The sequence below is a fragment of the Oryctolagus cuniculus genome, chromosome 1, assembly GCF_051225735.1.
Source record: "Oryctolagus cuniculus isolate XC-2025 breed Fujian yellow rabbit chromosome 1, ASM5122573v1, whole genome shotgun sequence".
In the NCBI taxonomy this organism is placed as follows: Eukaryota; Metazoa; Chordata; class Mammalia; order Lagomorpha; family Leporidae; genus Oryctolagus; species Oryctolagus cuniculus.
Window position 1 is genome coordinate 60,629,150 of NC_142867.1, and position 22,229 is coordinate 60,651,378.

Here is a 22,229-nt window from a genome sequence, read left to right on the forward strand (position 1 = left end):
CTGCTGGAATTTGTTAGGACTTGGACTAAGAAAAAAATGAGGTATTTGTCTTGTGTGCACAATTTAATGAGTGTCAAAATATTCAGTAATGAAGATGAAGAATATTTTAATGAATATTTTAAAAATCAGAATAAATACAAAAAATCCATGATAAATAAAATATCAAACTGCTAAAGACAGTATAAAAAAGTACCAGAACTAACGTAAGGTGAATGAGGCAGTCATGCAAGTGTAGGGTTGGATCCGATATTTATTAAACAATTGAGTACATTGTAATTACACAAATGATTACATAAATTAATGCTACTTAGGGGCCAACATTTTAAGCCCCCACTTATGATGCTAGCACCTTACCTTGGAGTGCTGGTTTGAGTACCTGTGCTCCACTTCTGATTAAGTGTCCTGATAATATGCCTGGAAAGTGAATGGATGATATCCCAAGTACTTGGACCTCTGTCACCCATGTAGGAGATCAGGATGAGGTTCCTGGCTCCTGGCTTTGGCCTGGCCTAGACTTGGCTGTTGTGGTCATTTGGGGAGTGAACCAGCAGATGGAGGATCTCTCTGTCTCTCTCCCTCTATCACTCTGCTTTTCAAATAAATAAATACATAGTTTAAGAAATGAACTCCACTTGTAGTGAAATGGGATTACACAAAGGTACAAGAACAAGTTGATGAGAAAGAGTCTTTGGGGATTGTCTTGGAGATTGGTTATCATAATGACAAAAATGATAGTTATATTGAGAGAAAAAGATTGGTAAAGGGGTATGTATGTCTGGTGATCTCATAGTAGAAATGAAAGTTAAACCTTCATTTTGCATGGTGGATAGCAATAGGTAATGTTGATAAATAAAAATAAAGAAATAATGTTAGTATGTTATTCAAAGATATGTAGATAAATACTAAAAAATGTTTAAAAGATTTGAAAATGATTCTTTCTGGGGAGGGGGAAACAGGGAAGAACAAGGGAAGAAGCTAGGACTGCTATTGGTTTTCATGTTGGAGAAGAACTTGGCTCTTTCAATTATGTGCATATAGGACTAATAAAATAAGTAAATCAGTATTTTTAGAAAAGGCATAAAAAAAGACTCAGAAGGATCAATCACAGGGAAGCAGGAGTTTATTGACCTTCACTGCTTGAGTGATATCGTGCAGTACAGGTTCTGCACATGGGAGCAGGCTCTAGAATCAGCACCAGGGCCTCTGACCATCTTGCTGGCCATGAGCATTTTCCAAGGGGGATGCTGACTCAGTCTCACACAACCTCACAGCTACCCGACAACACAGAGGGACTGAGGCGTGGCCATGGAAGTAACCAGTCAGAGTTAGTCTTTCCACAGTTAGTAACTGACATCGGAATAGACTGAGTACCAGATCCTTCTATCAGTGAGACCCATGATCACAGCAGGACTTTCGTGTCAGCTCACTAGTCTGTAGCAGCATATTGGTTTCCTCTGGCCAGATTCCCACTTTTGTCGTCTAGTTTTGGTTCAACCTGCCTTATTATTGCAAGTTTGCATCACAGCTACTGCCTGACATATGAAGGTACTTTTAAAAGTTCATGGAAAATAGAATTAAAACAAGTTTATTTTGGCACAAAAAATTACAATACATACAAAGGTTTCGTTTAATAATATGTATTTTTTCCATGAACTGTTTGAAGACCCCTATGCATTTCAATTTTTTGTACCAAATTAAACTCATTTTTATTTCTATTTTTCATGAACTTTCTTTCTTTCTTTTTTTAAAATTTATTTGACAGGTAGAGTTATAGACAGTGAGAGAGAGAGAGACAGACAGAAAGGTCTTCCTTCTGTTGGTTCACTCTCCAAATGGCAGCTATGGCAGGCGCTGCACTGATCCAAAACCAGGAGCCAGGCACTTCTTCCTGGTCTCCTATGTGGGTGCAGGGGCCCAAGCACCTGGGCCATCCTCCACTGCCCTCCCGGGCCACAGTGGAGAGCTGGACTGGAAGAGGAGCAGCCGGGACTAGAACCCGGCACCCATATGGGATGCTGGCGCCGCAGGCAGAGAATTAACCAAGTGAGCCACGATGCCAGCCCCCATCGATGAATTTTCAAAAGCACCCTTGTATATGAAGGTCCTCCACCTCTCTGTTTGCAGCAATAAAAAATTCTGCGCTTAAAGTCATACTTTCTCTGCCTCAAGTATCCAATCACCCTTGCTCTGGACTTTTCTAGGCTGAACTGAAGGTTCCCACAATCTAGGAGGTCTGGAAGCTTTCCCTCAAGTGTCCTGTAGGGCCACCCCATTACTCCAGGGAATTTGGAAAGATCTGGGAGTCATTTTTGGATTGAGGCAGGAAAGGAGGTTTTCTCCTGCTCACCAGGTCACTTCTCTCTGGAAACTTCTGCCTTTGTCTAGATGAGGCCTTAGCACCTGCCCATCCTTGCTCACGATCAGTGTTGTAGTCTTGTTTAGGTAGTTGGGATCCTGTATACTAGAGGAGAATGTCTGGATTTTCTGCTTCTCCACCTTGCTCAAGGCCTGCTTGTCTCACCCTGAGAAATCAGAGGGTCTTATCAAACCAGCCTTATCATTCAAATTTACATTCCTCAAGAGCCCTCTATGTCTAATCTCTCCCTACTGATATGCCTCCTTAGAGTTCTGACCTCAAAACTATTTGATTAAGACAAAGTGTTACTTCAATGGACCTAACTGGTTAACTATTTCCTGTCCTCCAAATGTGGCCACACAGGCAGGCTAGACTTAAATTTCCAAGATGAGGCCCTATCCACAGGGAGGTGCTAATCACTGTGTATATTGCTACTGATGAGCCAAGAGTATGGCTTACCAAGTTCACCTGAAGGTTGGGAGGCAGTGAATGAAGCTCAGAGAATAGGAAGCAGCCAAAGGACCATGGTTAGAATCTGCAATCAGGGCTACAGTCTCTAGGAGGACCCAGTCTAGGCATTTGTGTCTGAGCAACAAAGCGTAGACTCCAGATGGGACCTAATTTCTTCTTTACCCCCTCCATCTTTTTCTTTCCCTCCCACCTGCCTGCTCCTGGAGATAACTTTAAGGAAAAATGTCTTTCCATAAAATGTCCCATGCGCACTATTGGATCTGCCTTACCAAAATGTATGGTCATTCAAGACTGGCTGAAAATGTCTACAAGAGCCAGCTTCTGGCACATTTACTGTGATGCTCCCTTTCTCTCTCTTTTGTTCCCATATCACCTGTGGTTTCTGAGACAATCATGAAACTTGCTTTTCTGGAAGGTTTGAAAGGGTGAACTCTCCAGGACAACTGCTCCAACCTCTATTTTGTGGAGGTAATCTGTAGGGGATTTCTTCAAAGAATGGTGACAGCAGAAGTGGGGCTTGCTGAAGGATCGAAGCCCACAGAGTTACAGATTTAATCACCTGCTCTTCTACTTTGAGCCCTGAGAGAGTCCTGAGTGATTTCAAGTTGTTCACAACCAAGTAATTTCTCTTTAGTCATCAACAATCCCTATGAGAGATCGGAGTCAGGATGTGCAGTGAAGACAGTATGGGTTTTTGTGTCAGACAGAGCTGGGTTCAAATCCTGACTTCACTACTTTCTAGTATCATTTCATAGCAGACCCTGAGCTTCCCCTTGGATCCAGAATTCTGTCCTTCTCAGTTGTGGCTGGCCATCTGTCTGCAAAGGCCCTTGCTTCCTGGAAGTGCTGGTCTTGAGATAGTCACAAGTCTAGCCCTTCTTAGTCTATAAGCCTGATACAATGGTATTGCATGAGTATTGTTTTAATTCATTTTCTAAATGGCAACAACAGGGTTAATGTAATTTTTCCAATTTTTTAAAACTCAGCTTAAAATTCAATGAGATAACTTTCATAAAATCACACAAATTTTAAGTCAGAGACAGAATTTAAAGGCTTAAAAAATGTCAATGTAGAATAACAGAGAGAAAACTTTGCAGGCAGATATTTGCACTCAGTTCCTGGTTCTATTCTGGCTTCAGGGCTTCATATAACTCCCTAAGCTTTTCTCATCTCTATTTTCCTCACCTGTCAAATGAAGAGAAATGCTCTACATAAGTGAGCTGAGAACAGAATGAACTGTGTACATAAAATGCCTATCACATAGCACCAAGAAATGTTAGATTTGATTGCCACTCCCTCCATCACCCCACCTGGCTGTCATCTTCCCATATTATCAGCCTAATAGGGGAAATCAGGCAGGAACACAAATAACTATGGTAGAAGAGAGAAAAGCCCTGAGTGCTGATCAGCATGCAGCCTGTGTTGCAAGGACCAAGCAGGACTTCACAGAGACAGTAATATGAAATCTGGACCTGACATGCTTTGTCAGTTTCAAGATGTGAAAAGTGGGTGGGAGGAGTCCAACATTCCACATCTGATGACTGGATAGGGCACACAGTGATGGACACATGAATATTCCATACACTGTAGGGCTACAGTATGTGAAGCAGTGTTTTTCAAATCATGCCTGTGTGCTAGATTCCAGTCCAGGCCTGGGCCACACAGTACTTAGGTTCTGACACCAGGCTCAAAGGGGCTGGACCCAGGTCTCTCCCATCAGTCTCCTGCAGCCATCTGGTGGTCATCAGCCAGAGGGCTCACTGTGGGGCAGCCTCCATCATCCCTTTAGAGGATGGAACGTGCTGGGGAACCTGCAGGCAAGCCTGCTCCTGGCCCACAGAAATTTTGACATGAGACAAAGTCCCGAGTCTCCCTTCAGCCCCTCAGACCAGCTGGGATTCTATTTTTAACCAGCACTGTCATAGGTTGACGGCTTGGAACGCCTTCTTCCTTCTGTTCATCCTTCCTCTGCCTCTTGCAGCCCAGAATCCTGTAGAAGCGATGGATGGGAGCAATCTGAACACTGGTGAACGGAAGAGCTGTCCTCTTTCCTCATGTCCTTTGCTCCAGCCCCTCTTCATGGTCGTTAGCAGAGAGATTTTAGAGGCAACGAGTTTTACATTGCAGGGCTCTTCCAAAGCCCTCCTCAGGGTCCTAGAAATTTTGTAGTTGTGATTTTGTGTTCCTTTTCTTCAAATAGGGGGCCCAATTTTATAAACTTTAGTTTCATATCACCTGGATGTGCCCCTCATGTTTATGGCTTCTTCCCCACATCCAGCTCAGTGTCTATGTCAATATGATTTGTTTTGTTTGTTTTGCTGTGACCTCAGGCAGCTTACTTTCCTCTTTGCATCTCAGTTTCTCCAACATGTTACAAGAAGAAGTGCCAAGGAACCCATATCCTGACATTCTATGTCTCTGATTACCCACGTATATCCCCTCAATGAGATCCTCAGTTCCTGGTCTTACCATTGGTTTGTCAATTTGTGTGCATAGATGTGACATTGCTGGCTTCTGCCCTGGCTCCTGCCTGTCTTTGGGGCCACATTAGTCTTGAAGTCAAAAGGAGACTGGATTTCAAACTCCAGCCCCACCCTCTTCACCCCAGGGCTCTTTGTTGTGACCCGAAAGGGTGCTTCCATTTGGCAGAATCTTGGCCAAGTTTGGACACTGGTGGCAAGCAAGTGTACAATAAAAAGGCCTTGTTTTTAATTAACTTCTGCATATCTGCCTCAGGCTCATGTTTCAAAGATATTGAGTAGATTGAGTTTTATATAATGCTTCCTTCTCTCTTTTCATCAAAATTTATATACACATCTATTAACATACTGCCTTAACAATGGCACGCCTGGGAGAACAAGTGCAGGAATGTGTCATGGATATCTCACCTCCCCACCCCACTCCCAGCTGCTTCAGCACTGGAGAGTGGGTGAACCCAGGATGACAGCCTCATCCAGCCTCAGACCATGGGTTTTGTAGAATAGGAATGGGCAGCAGTGGTCAGGATCTGACAGGGGAGAGACTCCACACATTTCCATGCCTCCTCATCTGTCTCCCAGAAAAGTCCAGGAAGGAAGTCTAAGAGGAAGTCAAATCATTTATTATTTCTCAAAGAGGCCAGGTAAAGGAGGAGGGGCAGGGCCACAGTCCTTAACTGAAAGGGGAAGAAGGGACTTTTCAGTGCTTAACAGCCTTTGGTGGGGGAGGTGTGAGAGTAGGCCTGGTGAAAAACAAAATTGTGTGGTCAAACTGGAGATGTCCAGGAGAATCCCAAGGTTCAGCCCTGTGCTGGGCTCCACAGCTCCTAAAAGGATCAGGTGTGTGAGGGACAGGTCAGCCCTGTCAGAGTTCCCACTGAGGAGCGATGGTCTGTCCAAGGTCAGTGCCATGTCTCTACAGACAAGGCTCAGTCTCAGATCAGAAGTGTACTTCCTCTCCGGTGGAAGGCTCCATTCTGTTCCTTTTGTGGCAGGTAAGCTACCTTTGTGTGTGTGTGTGTCGGGGATGGTCTGTGTTATTGGGCATCAGTAGCCAGCGTCAGTCGTGGTTTGGAAGGGTCCGTGCTTGTAGGAGTGGCCGGTCCTGCCTCAGCTCCCACTCTATCTCAACCCTCATCCGGGCCCCAGTGTGCTGATGGTGGTGTAGCTCAGCCTAGACAGTGAAGCAATGGAGGGGGTGGGAGGGTCCTCATCTGGAAGAGGTCTGGGGCGGGCTCGTGGAGGCCGGGGGCAGCAGCGGGCACACGTGTCCAGGCAGGCCTGGCGAAAGCGGCGATGCATGAAGCAGTAGACCAGGGGATTGACACAGGCCGAGGCGTAGCTCAGCAAGTGGATGAAGGAGATAGGTGCCCCGGAGAGGGCTCGGTGAGCACCCGGGCCGTCGAAGGCGCGCCACGTGTTGGCACTGTACACTGGCAGCCAACACATGAAAAACAGCACAACGATCACCAGCAACATGCGCACCACGCGCTTCTTAGCCAACAGCTTGGCCTGGGCTGGCCGGGGTCCGGGGCCTGGCCCAGAAATGGGAGCGGTCAGCGCAGACAGCTCCAGGGCAGGCCGGGAACGTGGAAGCTGCACATAGCAGCCGTCGCCGTCCTCGCCGGCCAGGCCGGCTTCCGGCCGGCAACGCCCGTTCTGGTGGACAGGACCTGAGCAGAGGGAGAGCGGTCAGGGCTGAAGACAGTCCTCCCCACCTCCAGCCCAACGCCTCCTGCCGCCCCGCTGCAAGCCTTTACCCCATTTCCAGTCTCACATCTCTTTCAGCCCTTACCCTTTCTAGGTCCGCCTCTCCCCCAATGGCCCGCCCCTCCTGGATTTCACTCACCTGGGGCAGCCCCACCCGGCAACCCTCCTTGGCCTCTGACCCGGCTTTGGCTCTCGCTGTCACTGTCACTGTCAAAACGAAGTCCTAAGTAGAGCTCGCGGGAGATAAGTCCATAGGCCACAGCCATGACCACACCAGGGACGAAGAACAGGAGCAGGAGCAGCAGTACTGACCTGGAGGCAGCACAAAGACTTGTCACATGGGTCTCTGTCCAGACAAAGTCACAGATAGAGGAAGAGTCAAGGACTGGTGTTTCTAGGGCTGTGGCCAGGTTCGTGAGTGAGGTTGGAGTAACATTGGGGGCGGGGATGCCACTGGGACGGGCTAGAGAACCAGGGAAGGCCCCTAGATTGGATCTCGGGGGCAGCTGCAAAATGGGAAGTAGCATGGAATTCTTGCAGCAGTTGGAGGAATGTTGGCAAGCATTTGATGGAGATGAAAAGCGAATTTCTAGGAATAGGTCACGGGCACCCTCACCAGGTCTGGCGGACCCGCGCACTGGGCCAGCGATGCACGCACTGCAGCACACGGGGCCCCACTGGCTGCACGGCGGTGTACACGGGGTAGGGCACCATGAGCAGTCCAGACAGCAGCCACGTGGCTAAGATCACACGAGCCGCGTGGGAGCGAGTTTGCCACACCCGCGCCTGCAGTGGTCGGCAGATGGCGCTGTACCGCTCCAGGGCAATGGCTACGAGGCTTAGCGTGGACACACTCACAGACACCCCTAAGCAAGGGAAAAAAAAGAAGTCACCCAGGAAACTGGCACCAGACACTCTTCAGTGTGACTTCCTCAATCAGTTCCACCCCTTCCCGGCCCCATGTCCCCCCTGGCAAAATTCCCTACACCAGGCAAAGACTTCAGGAGGTAGAAGGTCAAGGTGGGTAGGGTAGTTAGTTGTCTCACCCACCCATGAGGTAGGAAACGGCCTTGCAGATGACTGTGCCGAAGATGAATGTGCCCATGAGATTGGGCAGGAGTGTGAAGGGCATGCAAGCCACAGCCAGCAGGAGGTCGCTGACTGCCAGTGACAGCAAGAAGGCATTGGTGACGGTCCTCAGGCGGCGGCTCAATCCCAGGACCACAATGATGAGGATGTTTCCTCCAACGCTCATCAGAAAGATCACTGCATAAAGAGTGACTCTAATGGCCAGCTCCAATTCTAGGCAGGAAAAGGAAGAAGTGGCAGTAGGGGGTCTGGCCCCCCTCAGCAAAACCTCCATCCCGCTGATCCCCAGCCCTCAGTATCCAGCCAGACCTCTTCAACCAAAGAACACACTCCTCCCACCCACCCACCAATCCAGTGCCTGTTCAGTAAACAGTGAAATTGGCTCCTCCGTGCTTCTGACAACTTGAAGTTGTGTTAAATTGGTCTAACTCCACCCTTCTTTCAGAAAAGCCTCTCTCTTCTCAAGGTTTGTTCTAAATTCTTCCTACTCTTGCATGCGACCAACCTCAAACCTTAGCATGTCATCAAGAGCCTGTGAGTACTGCCTCCCCCCCCCAGCTCCTCCCACCTCCTCATTTCACTGTGCCCACGTAAGCAACTGATGACTCAGTTTCTAGAATGCATCATGTATCTTGTGACTCCCTTTCTGCTCAAGTTAGTTTCTCAGCTTGGAATACTTTCACCAACAACTGCCCCTCCTCCACCCCCATCACAAAATTATTTTCTATTACTGGTGAATTCCTATTTATCCCTTGTTTATCAAAACTCAGGTAGATTGCCACCTCTTCTGTAAGGCCTTTCTGGATGCCTCATTCGATATTAATCTCCACTTTCTCTGATCTATACATATTCCTTATGCATCCATTAGAGCCCATTTTACTTTCTACCTTCTATTTTAATTATCTCCAGACATTCATTCTCATTCAACATTTACAGTCGATTCCTTCTGTGCCAGGCACTGGGGACAAAGAGATGAAAATCAGGCACTCCCTGACATCTGATAGTTCACAGTAGAAAGGGAAACTCAGATTTGTAAGCAGATGATGTGTGGTAGGAGTGAGTTTGAGGGATGTATGAGGAACTGTGGGAGCTCACAGAAGGCACACCTAGTGTTTGTGGGCAAGACAGAGCTGACAGCTTGGCCTCACTTGTTTGTGTCATTGTCTGTAGGAGATAGCTTCATCTTTCTACCTCCATTTACAATCATGCAGACCTGGACAACATTGAATTGAATTTAACTGGACTGAATCACTTACCATGAGGAATGTTAGTGCTCAAAAGGAGAAAATATAGGGGGCAGAACCTCCCAGGTTGGGAGATAGAGATAAAACTCTCCTTTCTATAACTCTCTCTATATATTGTTTTTGTTTAGCCCCCAAAGAGAATTGCTTTCTCATAATAATTTCTTTGGAAGTTGTTATAGGCATTGAGTAAGTGTTATTTATAAAACATTCCCAAATCCAGTTCAGTAGTAACATAACTTGCTCAGGATCACACAGTGAGTAAGGCATTGATGAGAACAGAAGCCAAGAATCTGGATCCCTAAAATGTTTTTCTGCCTACTGCTCCCTTGCTAATCTGTCATTCATCACACTGCCTCCTTCTTCCCTAAATCAATCCTTAACCTAACTGCCTCTTTCTCCCTCTCTCTATATCCTACCAGGGAATCCCTGATTGTTTTATTGCTTTTATTTTTTTATTTTTGTCTTCCCCACTAGACAAGGTCTGTCTCATTCTTCAGTATATCTTAGCACCTGGCGTAATGTCTGGGATGACACGGAGGCAGTCAACACATGCTTTAAGGATTCTTGAATGAATATTTTTTCAAAGTAGAAATGCACCTACTTTTCCAACTCTTCATCCATCCCTCACCTCTGTAAAGATGCTCCAGCATGCCCCCCTCAATGTCTCTTTTTCTTTGGATACTTGGTGGATGATGCTAGGGGGATCAATGATAAGCAATGATTTCAGATGTGTTACTTTTGCTATTACATACAAACCATATGTATCTCCTCTGGAAAATGGGCCACTAACTGTAGTGAAAAATTTGAGAGGGGTGTGTGTGTGTGTGTGTGTATGTGTGTTTGTATATATATAAAGAAACTTTTTTTTGGGAGGGGGGGGATTCTCTGTCAGAGAGATCCTTGACCCAGAAAAAGAGAGCTGGTAGTCATTTTGCAGCATCTGTGCATCCTCCAAATCCACTACCCCTTACTCCCATCCCCTGCCTCCTCACTGCATCAACTTCTCCTCTGGATATCTTCCTTCAAATAATTCTTGATGCAATTACCATACCTCAAGTTGGTTCAGCACTCTGAAGTGTGAAAGCATATTTTCATTCATTCATCCAGCTGACGTGTTCCATGTGCATGCCCTGGAGTTTGAATAATTGTGGTGGACCAGAAAAGTGAGGCTAGGCCTTACCTTTATGAAGTTCCCAATCTGCTTGGGAACTCCTGAAAACTATAGAACAAAGTCACAGTAAAAATGACCAGCAATTTTTACAGTGCTTTGCTGTTTTCCTGGGCATCCCCAGCTACTCTCTTATTTCCAGGCACCACTATTTCTCCAGGTCTTTGCTGTTGAACAACCAGAAGACATGAAAAATTCTAATTAAAAGCTATATTAGGGGCTGGCGCTTTAACGTGGTAGGTAAAGCCGCCGCTGCAGTGCCAGCATTCCATGTGGACACTGATTCGAGTCCCAGCTGCTCCACTTCCTTACCAGCTCTCTGTTATGGCCTGGGAAAGCAGTAGAAGATGGCCCAAGTACTTGGGCCCCTGGACCTGCGTGGGAGATCCGGAGGAAGCTCCTGGCTCCTGGCTTCGAATTGGCACAGTCCTGGCCATTGCAGCCATTTGGGGAGTGAACCAGTGATTGAAGACATCTCTCTCTCTTCCTCTGCCCCTCTCTAACTCTGGATTTCAAGTTAATAAATCTTTTTAAAAGAAGAAAAAAAGCAATATTAGTACCAAGGGGTTGTGGAGGGATGAGGAGGTTGTGCACAGGAGATTTTTAGGACACTGAAACTATTTTGTATTATTCTATGGTGGATACATGCCACTGTGTGTTTATCAAAATCCACTGAACCATACCACACAAAAGGGAATCCAAATGTAGAGCACAGAATTTAGTTAATAATGTAGTTAATAAATCAGTTAACAATGTATCAATGTTGGCTCATCAACTGTAATTATGGTAAACTCTGTGTGTGCAGTCGTGACAGTATTTTCAGGTGTGAGAGTATATGGGAACTTTGAACTCTGTACTTTCTGGTCAATTTTTCTATAAACATCAAACTACTCTAAAAATAATCTATTGTGGGGTTTAGTGGGTTAAACCTCCACCTGCAGCACTAGCATCCCACGTGTTTACTGGTTTGAGTGCTGGATGCTCCATTTCTGATTCATCTCCCTGCTAGTGTGCCTAGGAAAGCAGCAGAAGACAGATCAAGCACTTGGGCCCCTGTACCTATGTTTGAGACCTGGAAGAAACTCCTGGCTCCTGGCTTTATCCTGGCCCAGCCCCCGGCCATTGCATCCATTTGGGGAGTGAACCAATGGATGAAAGATCTCTCTCTCTCTCTCTCTCTCTCTCTCTCTCTCTCTCTGCCTTTGTCTCTCTGTAACTCTACCTTTCAAATAAAAAATATTTAAAAAAATTTTTTATTGTTTTACAATGTCCAACATACAAAATTAATATACAAAATACATGAGAACTGACTGTGTATATGTGTGCACATCCATGTGTGTTTGTGTGGTGGAAAATGAGTGATCACATTGGCTTTAGGGACAAGGAATTTCAGGCAAAGGTGGGAATATGGGAGATGTCTCCTCTATGGGTTCGGACAGGATTGCCTTGATAGTCTATCCATAGGTACTACCTTCCGGGGGATGAGAGGAGAGCAGAAGTCAGACCAGGGATTCAGAAGATGGGCAATTCAGTTCTCGCAGGGTTTAGAGGATCTGCATGGCTCTGTCCATATGATGGCTGCTAAGTATGGCACAAAAAAACCAAACAATGTGACACAATACAAGAACCAGCCTTTTCTTTAAAGGGGCTCTACAGAACATGAAAGCTGCTGATGACTTAAATTTGCTTTCCAGTGGGATGTTGGTTCTGCATATATACAAAGTCATACCGCATCTCTGTTGTGAGCACAGACAGCATACAACTGACTGATAGTAGCTGTTTGTATAAGGGACATTCAAGTACCAGTGGGTATTAACTGAGGAATAGGTAATATGCAAGGATGTGTAGGTAATAGGTATTATTAGGGTGAGCTTTGGCTAATGTTTTAGTCTTTATGATAATATCTGGATAGGTGAAGGTGAAAGTCACCCTTATTTCTGTGAGTAATATCTAGAGGAGGATAACATCTATATGTTTCTAAGTCCCACCTGATCCAATGTGGGTTGCATTTAAGCTTAGGTCATATCTAAGGAAGTGTTGTAAGGTTTGAATGAGCAGATCTTTGAATATAATTTATGTATCCTGAAGTTGTTACCTATGAAATGATATGTCATCTAGGGAGACTTGGAGAAACCCAAGTACATATGTTACATATGTTAATGGGGGTCAGTCCAAGTGATGATCACAATAGATGAATGAGCAAATAATATCCAAGTATGTGTGGGCAGTTTTTAAGAGGTATGGATGTGAACTGTTAACACTTTAGATTATTCTAAGTTAAAATGTTAATCTGATTGAGTGAAATAGCTGAGTATCTGAAGTAATATTTGAGTCTTTGCAGGTAATATCTAAATATGGAAGAATAATAGCTGTGAGTTTAAGGGCAGCATCTAGAGAAGGGCTAGTTAAACATGAGAATGTGTGATTTTGTGTAGCTAATGATAAAATGAAAGTGTTTGATTGGTGGGTAACATCTAAATGATTGGGTGACATTTAAGTAAATGTGAATAACCTCTATTTCTGTGGGTAGCATCTAAGTGAAAATGGGTTAGACTCAAGTCTGCATAGATTATGTAAGAATAAAGTGGGCAAAATTTACATTTCTGTTGGTAATGTTGTAGTAAGTGTGGGCAGCATGTGCACCTGTGGGATAATAGCTGAGTGAATGTGACTAACAGGCACTCCATATGACACCTGACTGCCCGGGTAACGTCAGAATGTATGTGAGCAATAATATCCAGATAAGTGAAGACTATTTTTGCACCTGCACTCTGAATCATGTCACATCTTGCTTTCTCAAGGATCCTTGCTCTATTAACTATTCCTTTCTCACCTCTTTCTCACTTACACCTTCAATCTTCCATTCTCTTTGCACATTTCCTACCAATTAAAAATTTTTTTTCTATCTACCACATATACAAACACCCAAAAGACAAAACTACACACACACACACACACACACACACACACACCATACACCTTCTTCAACCCCATGCTAATTTTGGCATGATCCTATTTCTCTTTTTATCTCTATCTCTTATACCAAACTTCTTGAAAGTCTGTTTACACACCCTGCTTTACTTCTCATATTCTCTCTCAACCACCAGCCCAATTGCCACCCTACTCTAGTCAGATCTTAAAAATTTCTCCTAAGGAATTTCTTGTTGTTGAAATATGCTATTCTGGGCCAGCGCCGTGACTCACTTGGTTAATTCTCTGCCTGCAGCACCGGCATCCCACGTGGGCGCCGGATTCTAGTCCCAGTTGCTCCTCTTCCAGTCCAGCTCTCTGCTGTGGCCTGGGAAGGCAGTGGAGGATGGCCCAAGTGTTTGGGCCCAAGTACCCGCATGGGAGACCAGCAAGAAGCACCTGGCTCCTGACTTTGGATCAGCACAGCGCCAGCCGTGGCGGCCATTTAGGGGGTGAACCAACAGAAGGAAGACCTTTCTCTCTGTCTCTCTCTCACTATCTAACTCTATCTGTCAAATAAATTTTTAAAAAAAGTTAAAAAAAAGAAATATCCTGTTCTGTCATTTGAATTACATTTGCAGCATTCAACATTGCTTCACCTACTATGCTTATCACTCTTTTTCCTTGCCTTCTGGAAGGACACAGCTCTTGTCTCTCTGATGGCTTTTTTCTGGATATCTTTCACGGAATCTTCTTCCTGTGCCTGGTTTTTAAATACTGGTCTTCCACAGGGTCCTCTTTCAGGGCCTCTTTTCTTCTCATTCTACACAATCTTTGTATGACTTCATCTATTGCTCTGACTTTCATTACCTCCTGTAAGCAATGACCTTTTGAATCTATATTTCCAGCTCAGACCCTTCCAGTAAGTTCCAGGCCTCCAAATTCAACAGCTGAATGGGTAACCCCACTGGAAAGTCTCCCCGGTATTTAAATTCAGTGGGTTCCAAACAGCTAATAATCCCTTCTTCCAAATCTATTTCTAGCTGTCTGTTGCCTTCATTACATAGCACCAACATTCATTCAATTGTCCAAGCCAGAAACCTAGTTGTCATCCCTTGACCTCTTCAATCCTCTCCACTTATAATCAATTCCAAATTCTGTTGATTCCATTTCCAGAAGTGGCTCTCAAATCCATTCACTTCTCTGTACTCTACTGCAAGTATCTTAGTGTAAGCTAGCATCATCTTTCTCCCAGAACAGTGTAATACAATAGCCTCTGAAGTATTCCTCTGCATTCCGTTTTATGTTCTTCAATCCGTCCTCTACACTACAGAGTGAATCCTGGCAGTACTACTCAATCTTTCAGTAGATCCATTTGCTCTTGGGATAAACTCTATGCTCTGTAGCCAGGTCTTTAAGGTGCTCCATAAACACACTGACTGGTCTGCAGCCTGAGTGTTTATTTCTCTTTAATGGTACACAGCTGCTCAGAAATGATGTCACACTGAACAAAGGTGACACAGGTTTAAACTTTAAGGCTTTATTTATTTATTTATTTATTTATTACATATCCTGTTCCTGTGCTAGGGATGCTTTCTGCTTCTTGTGTTCTTTCATGTGCCTGGCTGTCCCTCACCTTTTTGGTTTCAATGCATAACTTACCTGCTCAGAGGCTGACCTTAATTCCCAAGGCAAAGCTAGGCTGCAGGTGGTCCTCTTGTATTTCCATTGTGTTCCCCTGGCAAGACAATTTGTGCTGCCATTCCCTGCTTACTCTGTCTCCCCCACTAAACTTGGAGATCCATGAAGTAGGAATTGTGTCCATTTTGTTCAACTCACGTCCCCTCTGCCTGATACAATCTCTGTTTCAATAAATATTTGCTGAATGAGGGAATCTAAGTGACAGCATGTAACATTGGGCTGAGAAAGCATAGGTTATTGTATGGAGTAAATAGGCATTTGGATTACAGTTGATTTCCAACTTTCTCTTCTTGGGTTTAGAATGATTTTCTTCTTAACATTGCTTTCTGTCCTATAGCCCCACTCCTTCCTTTTCTGCCTTCTAAACTCAAGACCTGCTGAACTTGAAGACCCAGCTCCCAACTTCCATCCTCTGAAGTTCTTGGACTTTCACCTCCTTAGGGTTCAGACCTTCTCATGAGAGTTCCATGCTGACTGTGCTTCTTTCCATTGGCTCATCTCCCCCTTCCACCTGACCATGGACTCATGAGAGTACAGAAGGGGTCTAGTTCACCTCTGTGTCTCCCAACACCTAGCCTAGGGACTACAATATCAAGCATTCAGGAAACACTAAAGGAAAGGAAAGGTGCAGGAGAGGGAAAAACGTATTTTGAGATGGCTGCTGATGGGAACGGTGAAAGTCATTTGGAAAACCGAGTAACTGGCAGCAATCTGAAGGGGAGGTGAGGAGAGGAGATGGTGACACAAACAGATGGGGTGAAGGGGGAAACCAGGTTCTAGGAGGTGTGAGGAGAGGCTGGATAGGAAGCTTGAAAGGGATTTGGAGACATCACATGGAGACAGAAAAAGAGAGAGCACACACGGCCTTGAGAACTCCAGCTTGGGAGGACAAAGGTTTGAGGATGAGTGAATTGGAGACAAGAGCTGTAAGGACCATCACCCAGTGTCCACCCTAATTCAGACTTGAGGATATTAGTAGAGGCAGGACGAGGGGTGGGATGTGGGACACAGGAGATTACAACCCTAACTTCCCAGAGTGCTCCCTCCCTCAACCAGCACCTTCCCTTCCTAAAATTGCCTGCCTCTTTCTTCCCTTCCCAGTTGTGGCTCTGAAGAGGATGGAAAAGGCAGATATATGCAGGTGTCAGCCAAAGGAGGAGGTCCTTGCCTCCCAATTGTCTATGTGATGGGGAGGGGGCTGCATGTTGGGGTGGTCAGGGGACCAGGATGTGAAGGGGTTCTAACTAGGGGACGGGAAGCTGTGATGGAGTTGTAGGAGCTGCGGGGGCAGCTCTGAATGTGTGAGGGGGGTGTTCGGGGGCTGGGAGAATAGTACTAGGAGGGGATCCCGTGGCGTTTGGATATGCAATGTTAAGATCATCGTGGGGGTCGATATGAGTGTTATGGGGTGCAGTGAGAAGGAGCTTGTGGCGCGGGCGTAGGGAGGCACCCACCTCGTGTCCCGGCTCCGCGGATGCGCGGGGGCTCGCAGCTGAGGTTGCCGGTACCGCTGTTGTTGAGGAGGGGGCCACCCGGGCGGCATAGGGAAGCCACCGGTCCGGATCCGGATCCCTGCACGCTCCGGTTCAGCTTTAGCAGCTCCATGGCCCCCGCCGAGCCCGCCACCTCGCTCAGCTCAGCCAGGGGGGCTCCCGCCGCGGCTCCACCTGCTCGCGCTGCGACGCGGCTCCCGCCGCGATCCGGCTCCCGCCTACTCCACCCCCGCCCTGCCCGGTCGCAGCCTCCGGCCCTGGCCCCCGCCCTCCACTCGCACTCGGCTCGCCCCGCCTAAGCCTGTCCCTCCCCGGCTCTGAGCTGCTTGTCCCGCCAGGTGACTCTCCGCCCCCCAGCCCGGTTCGGGAGTTACGCGCCCACTACGTGACTGTCAGCCTCGCCTCCTTGCAAGCCTCCCCCGTCTTCCTTGGAGATGGTTTTTCTGCCCAACCTTCTTCACCACCGCCCCCGACTCTGGGGAAGAAGTCTCTCTCTCTCTCTCTCTCTCTCTCTCTCTCTCTCTCTCTCTCTCTCTGTGTGTGTGTGTGTGTGTGTGTGTGGTGGGGAAAGGCGGGTAGGAGGGCTAGGGCATGGCGCCCTGCCGCGGATCCAACACCTTTACCCCGGGAATTCAGGGGATGTGGAGGTGGCGTTGGAAACAGGGTCTATGCACCTGGGGTCACCCGCTGCGGCACCGGTGCCCTCGCCTTTTCGTACTGTGCCGCAGTGGCTGCTAAGACCGCTACCCAATCGCTACAGTCGTTTCTTGCAGCTCCTCGCTGCGGGCTGGGCAGCCCCTGCATCTGTCCCCCCACACTTCACCTCCTATCTAAGGCTCAATACCCAGGCTTCCAAGCGACCCTTAGTAATGGGACAGGAGTGAGGGGGCAGCATTTGCCTCCAGGGGAGCTTTGGCAGGGGAAGGGCTGCCCAGGGCAAGAGTCTGCCTCGGGGGTGAGGGAGACTGGAGGTGCGCCGAGAAATGTGCAAGATAAACCCCGAATCGGGTGAGGATGGAATATGGGTCCAACTCTGGCCGGCCGGGGGCCCAGGGAAAAGAGGGGAGGAGGCGGCTGGCTGTCTGCGGTCTCCAGGCAGCGCCCACCTTCTCCTGACACGCTAGGCTTCCTGTTTGCTCTCAACGCAGGTGGAGCCGCCTGTGTAGGGTGTCATGTTCCCACGAGAGGGGGTTGGAAGGGAGCTGGGTCATTGGGGTGCAGCGGGAACAAAGCTGAAGGTACGCGTGCAGGATGCGAGCATGGTCAGCTTCTTGAGGCAGCATTGCCTCCTGTGCGTTCCAGTCCTGCCCGCTATCCTTCCGCCACTCCAAAGAAACTGCGATAAGACCAGAAATTTCATATTCTGACCCCAGCAGTAGCTGTTAAGAGGTTGGGGCAAAAGTGGAAGAACAGATTAGAGAGAGAGAATAGAGTCTGGATTTATGAGGAATTTGGAGAGCCCTTGTTCAATAAGTCTCTTGGAGAGAGGACATGCTCCAACTAGAGTTGAGTTTATAGGGGCTGAAACCTTGCAGAAGGGTTGAAGCTCGGATGGATGAGGATGTCCTCACCTGCTCCACCTTCCCTTCCACCTGGCACTGCCTGCCTTACCCATCAGAGAGCCCTGGACCAGAAGAGCTTGGTTTGCTGTTTATTCGGCTGGAGCACAGGTGGAGCTTTAGATAACCTGCTGAACCTTTCCCACATCGGATGGTTGTAAGGCCGAGGGAACAAAGAAAAGGTGGGGGAGCAGGAGTGGAAGTAGAACTAGATGAACATTCACTTGTTCAGCAAACCATTTTATAAGTAAGGGCTGTGCACTAGCTGTCCTGTACAGTGTCCCTGAGTAGCACCAACTGTAATGAAAAATTTCCCAAGTATGCCAGTGATTGCAATGTATGACCATAAGTGCATCCACCAAGATGCACAAATAAGAAATGTAGGAGTCATCTTTATTGCCTTACTCCCCTGTATCCCTCATTCCTGTAATGGAGGCTGTGACGCAAGCCCAGACTCATAGTCAAAAATGAAGGATTTATTCTTCAGTTGCTGAGAGTTCTGCTGGAATAGAGCCCTCAGCTGTCAGTCCCTTTCAGGAGTTGCCTGAGCAGAAGCAAGCCAGCTTACCCAAAGTCATGTTTCCTTTCTGGAGCACAGATCAGCTCAGAGGTATAAAGGTTAAGTGCCCTCATTCCCCTGGAGGACACCTCTGAAAGATGTTCATAAACCCAGTTGGGACAAAATGACTGCAGCGTCCCACTTTGTCCAACCTTATTTTCATCCTCTCTCTTTCACAGGTGTTGACTCCAAGAGCATTCATTAGTAAACATCCTTCACAGTAATCTCTGTTTTAGAGTCTGCTTCCTGGGAAATATGACTACATCATTCCCATATTCAATCATTCATGAAATCCTGTTGATTTTAGCTACCGAGTGCTCCTTGCTTTGGTCGGCTTGTGCAGCTACTGATACTGGCCTAAAATCTCCTGCATTAGTTTTAGCCTCTTAAGGAATCACATTTAAATGATGGCTCCTTACATACATCCTGCACCTTATAGCCAGAGTAATATGTGCAGAATACAAATCTGATTATGTTGTTCTTATGACTTTCACTTTGGGATGGAGAAAACCTTTTTTTTTTTTTTTATTTTTGACAGGCAGAGTGGACAGTGAGAAAGAGAGAGACAGAGAGAAGGATCTTCCTTTGCTGTTGGTTCACCCTCCAATGGCCGCCGCGGCCGGTGCACTACAGCCGGCGCACCGCGCTGATCCAAAGGCAGGAGCCAGGTGCTTCTCCTGGTCTCCCATGGGGTGCAGGGCCCAAGCACTTGGGCCATCCTCCACTGTACTCCCAGGCCACAGCAGAGAGCTGGCCTGGAAGAGGGGCAAGCGGGACAGAATCCGGCGCCCCGACTGGGAATAGAACCCGGTGTGCTGGCGCCGCAAGGTGGAGGATTAGCCTAGTGAGCCGCGGCACCGGCCAGAGAAAACCTTTTAACAGGATCTACAAAACCTTCATGATCTGGCTCCTGCTGACCTCTCTAGCCAGTTTATTTCAAGTCATTATGAATCTCATTCTTTCTATTGTAGACATGATGGTCTTCCTCTACTTCCCACCCCATACCTTTTTTGTTGTTTGCAATATGTCCTCCAGTTACATGGCTTTTGCCATACTCTCTGGAAGCATCTCCTTTCCATTATTATCTAATTAATTTATTTATCTGATCTTAGCCCAAACAGCAATTTCTCAGAGATGATTCTCCTGGCTTCTTCTGGGATAGTTGGAATTATAAAATGACCCCAGTGACTCTACCCTTGTATAATCTCCATGAGTATCTATCTATGATGAGGTATTATGCCCATATGTATTTTGTTATAAGACAAAGATATATTTCAGGTAGAATTAATGTTACTAATCAAGTGACCTCAAGCTAGTGATATCATTTAACTAGTCTTAAACAAATTACAAGAGTAAAAGCTAATAGTTTTCAGCTGGGCACCAGCAGAAGCAATCTGAGAGATTTGAGGAGTTGGTGGGATTCAACACACTTTTGATGGCTCAAAGATGGAGGGGACCATGTGGCGAGGAGTTGGATAGCTGCTACTGGCTTGAGGATGGAGGAAGGCACAGGGAAAGCACATGAAAGAGGCCTTTAGCTGACAGCAGTCCTCAGGCAACAGCCAGCAAAAGAACAAGGCTGTCAGTCATCCCCCACTCCTCTAGAACATGATTCAGTCTGGCTGACATGTTGTGGTACCCTGGGCACAAAACCCAGCCACACCATGTAGATTTCTAACCAACGGATCTGTGAGTTAACAAACAGGTGTTGTTTGAAGCCACTAAGTGGATGTTACAGAATTAGTAGAAGAATAATGCTCCTTCCAATCAGGAGGCAGCAAAGGCAGACCTTTGCAAACCAGGCTAGGAAGAAGTGGGAACACAGGAAATCTGTTAAGATTTAGAAAGATTTGGCAAGATTGCAGTGGCAGCTGTGTGGAAAGCAACTCAAGGGGCAACACTAATGGGACTGCATAAGAGTCATTCAGGTGAGAGGTGACAGTGGCTTGAACTAAAGTTATGAAAGTGGTAGAAAGGATGGATTCAGGATCTCTCTCGCTCTCTCTCTAAAGGTCTATTTACTTATTTGAAAGCCAGAGTGACCGAGATCAATTATCTGCTGGTTTACTCCCCAGTTGGTTGCAATAGTAGAGAAATGGATCAGGCCAAAGCCAGGAACCAGGAACTCCATATGGGTCTCCCACATGTGTGACAGGGCCCAAGAACTTGCCATCAGCTTCTTTCTCAGACATGTTAGCAAGGAGCTGGATTGAAAGCAGAAGAGCTGGGACTCAAATTGGTACTCTGATATGCGATGTAAGCTTGTAAACAGCAGCTTAACCTGCTGCACCACAACTCTGGCCTCTCAGATCTCTTTAGGAGGGTAAAAGCCAAATTTAAATGGTTTGCATGAAGAGGGTAATGGGGAAGGAGGAAATAAAAATTAGTAAGATTTCTGGTAACTGGGTAGCAACTGTATGATGATCACCTACTGTGTTCCAGGACATTACCCTTAATTGCATTTATTCCTCATAGGGAACTATAAATACAGGCCCAATGTCACTAACCATGATTTTAGATGAAAAAACTGACAGAGTGAGAGAGAGAGAGAGTGTTTCAGTAACTTTCCTAAGGCCACAAAGCTACTAGGTGAAAGAGCCAGAATTCAAAGTCAGCAATTTTAGAAATCAGGATTCAGCTCATACAATTCTGCATCCCACAGTAGAAGTCTTACTAAATTTCTTCAATCACCTTCTTTTTCCCATTTTACACAGTATTTTTTCTCAAATTTTCTGGACTCATAAAATCTCTAATTCAGTCTCCCATCCTGACACACACACACACTCCCTTCACTCTCAATAAAATAAATAACCTTGACTTCAACCAAGCAGAGAAAATAGTAACTAGCAGAGAGCAACTCCCACAAGCAAATCTGTTCTGTCGTGAATATGTTAAGTTTCAGATGCCAATTAGACATCTAAGAAGAAATTCCAGAAGAAATCTGAGCACACAGCTTGTGTAGGAAATAATGCAAACCACAGAATGAAGGAGAGTGTGTAGAATATGCAGAAATAGGGACCAGGTCAGATTTCTGGAGAAGACCATTGTTTAAAGACTGTATAGAGAAAGACAAGCCCATAAAAGAATTAGAGGAACAGACAGAGAGCGAGGATGAAAAGGAGAGAAACAGCATGGAAGCAAAAGGAAAAGAGGCTCACGGAAAGAGTGATGGACTCATTGAAATGATGCTCCTGCATTGAGAAAATGAGGACTGAGAAGAGGGCTCTGAATTTAGTGACCTGATGATCTTTGGAAACCAGGCAAAAGCTATTTTGTGAGATTGCTGAAGCCGAAGAGTGAATGTATTGAAAATTGAATATGATGGGAGGAAATAGATTGAGTGACTTCAGGCAGATGCTTTAGAAGTATAATTATTAAGGAAAAGAAAGCAGGGAGAACTCTCTAGAGGTGGATGAGGAAGGAAATATATTTTTAAGGATTGGAGGACCAGAATTTATTTATTTTTGCTGATAGAACTACTAGAATATATAG

The 22,229-nt window shown here is 46.3% G+C and overlaps 1 protein-coding gene across 2 annotated transcripts; it reads right to left on the reverse strand.

Moving 5' to 3' along the window:
- Positions 1 to 224: 224 nt before the first annotated feature.
- On the reverse strand, positions 225 to 17,128 carry CCKBR (cholecystokinin B receptor). Of its 2 annotated transcripts, NM_001171123.2 has the most exon segments (5): positions 3,737 to 6,977; positions 7,154 to 7,326; positions 7,631 to 7,880; positions 8,065 to 8,316; positions 16,581 to 17,128. In NM_001171123.2, coding segments are annotated over 5 exon segments (1,365 nt in total). In that variant the 5' UTR covers positions 16,732 to 17,128; the 3' UTR covers positions 3,737 to 6,438.
- Positions 17,129 to 22,229: the final 5,101 nt, after the last annotated feature.

Excerpts from the sequence above, each read along its gene's own strand:
- CCKBR (XM_089336286.1), bottom strand. The coding sequence starts at position 16,669 with ATGCCGCCCGGGTGGCCCCCTCCTCAACAACAGCGGTACCGGCAACCT. Across the intron at positions 7,327-16,580 it reads CCGCGGAGCCGGGACACGAG|GTCAGTACTGCTGCTCCTGC; the intron begins GTGGGTGCCTCC and ends TGCTGCCTCCAG. Across the intron at positions 6,978-7,153 it reads GCCGGGTGGGGCTGCCCCAG|GTCCTGTCCACCAGAACGGG; the intron begins GTGAGTGAAATC and ends CCCTCTGCTCAG.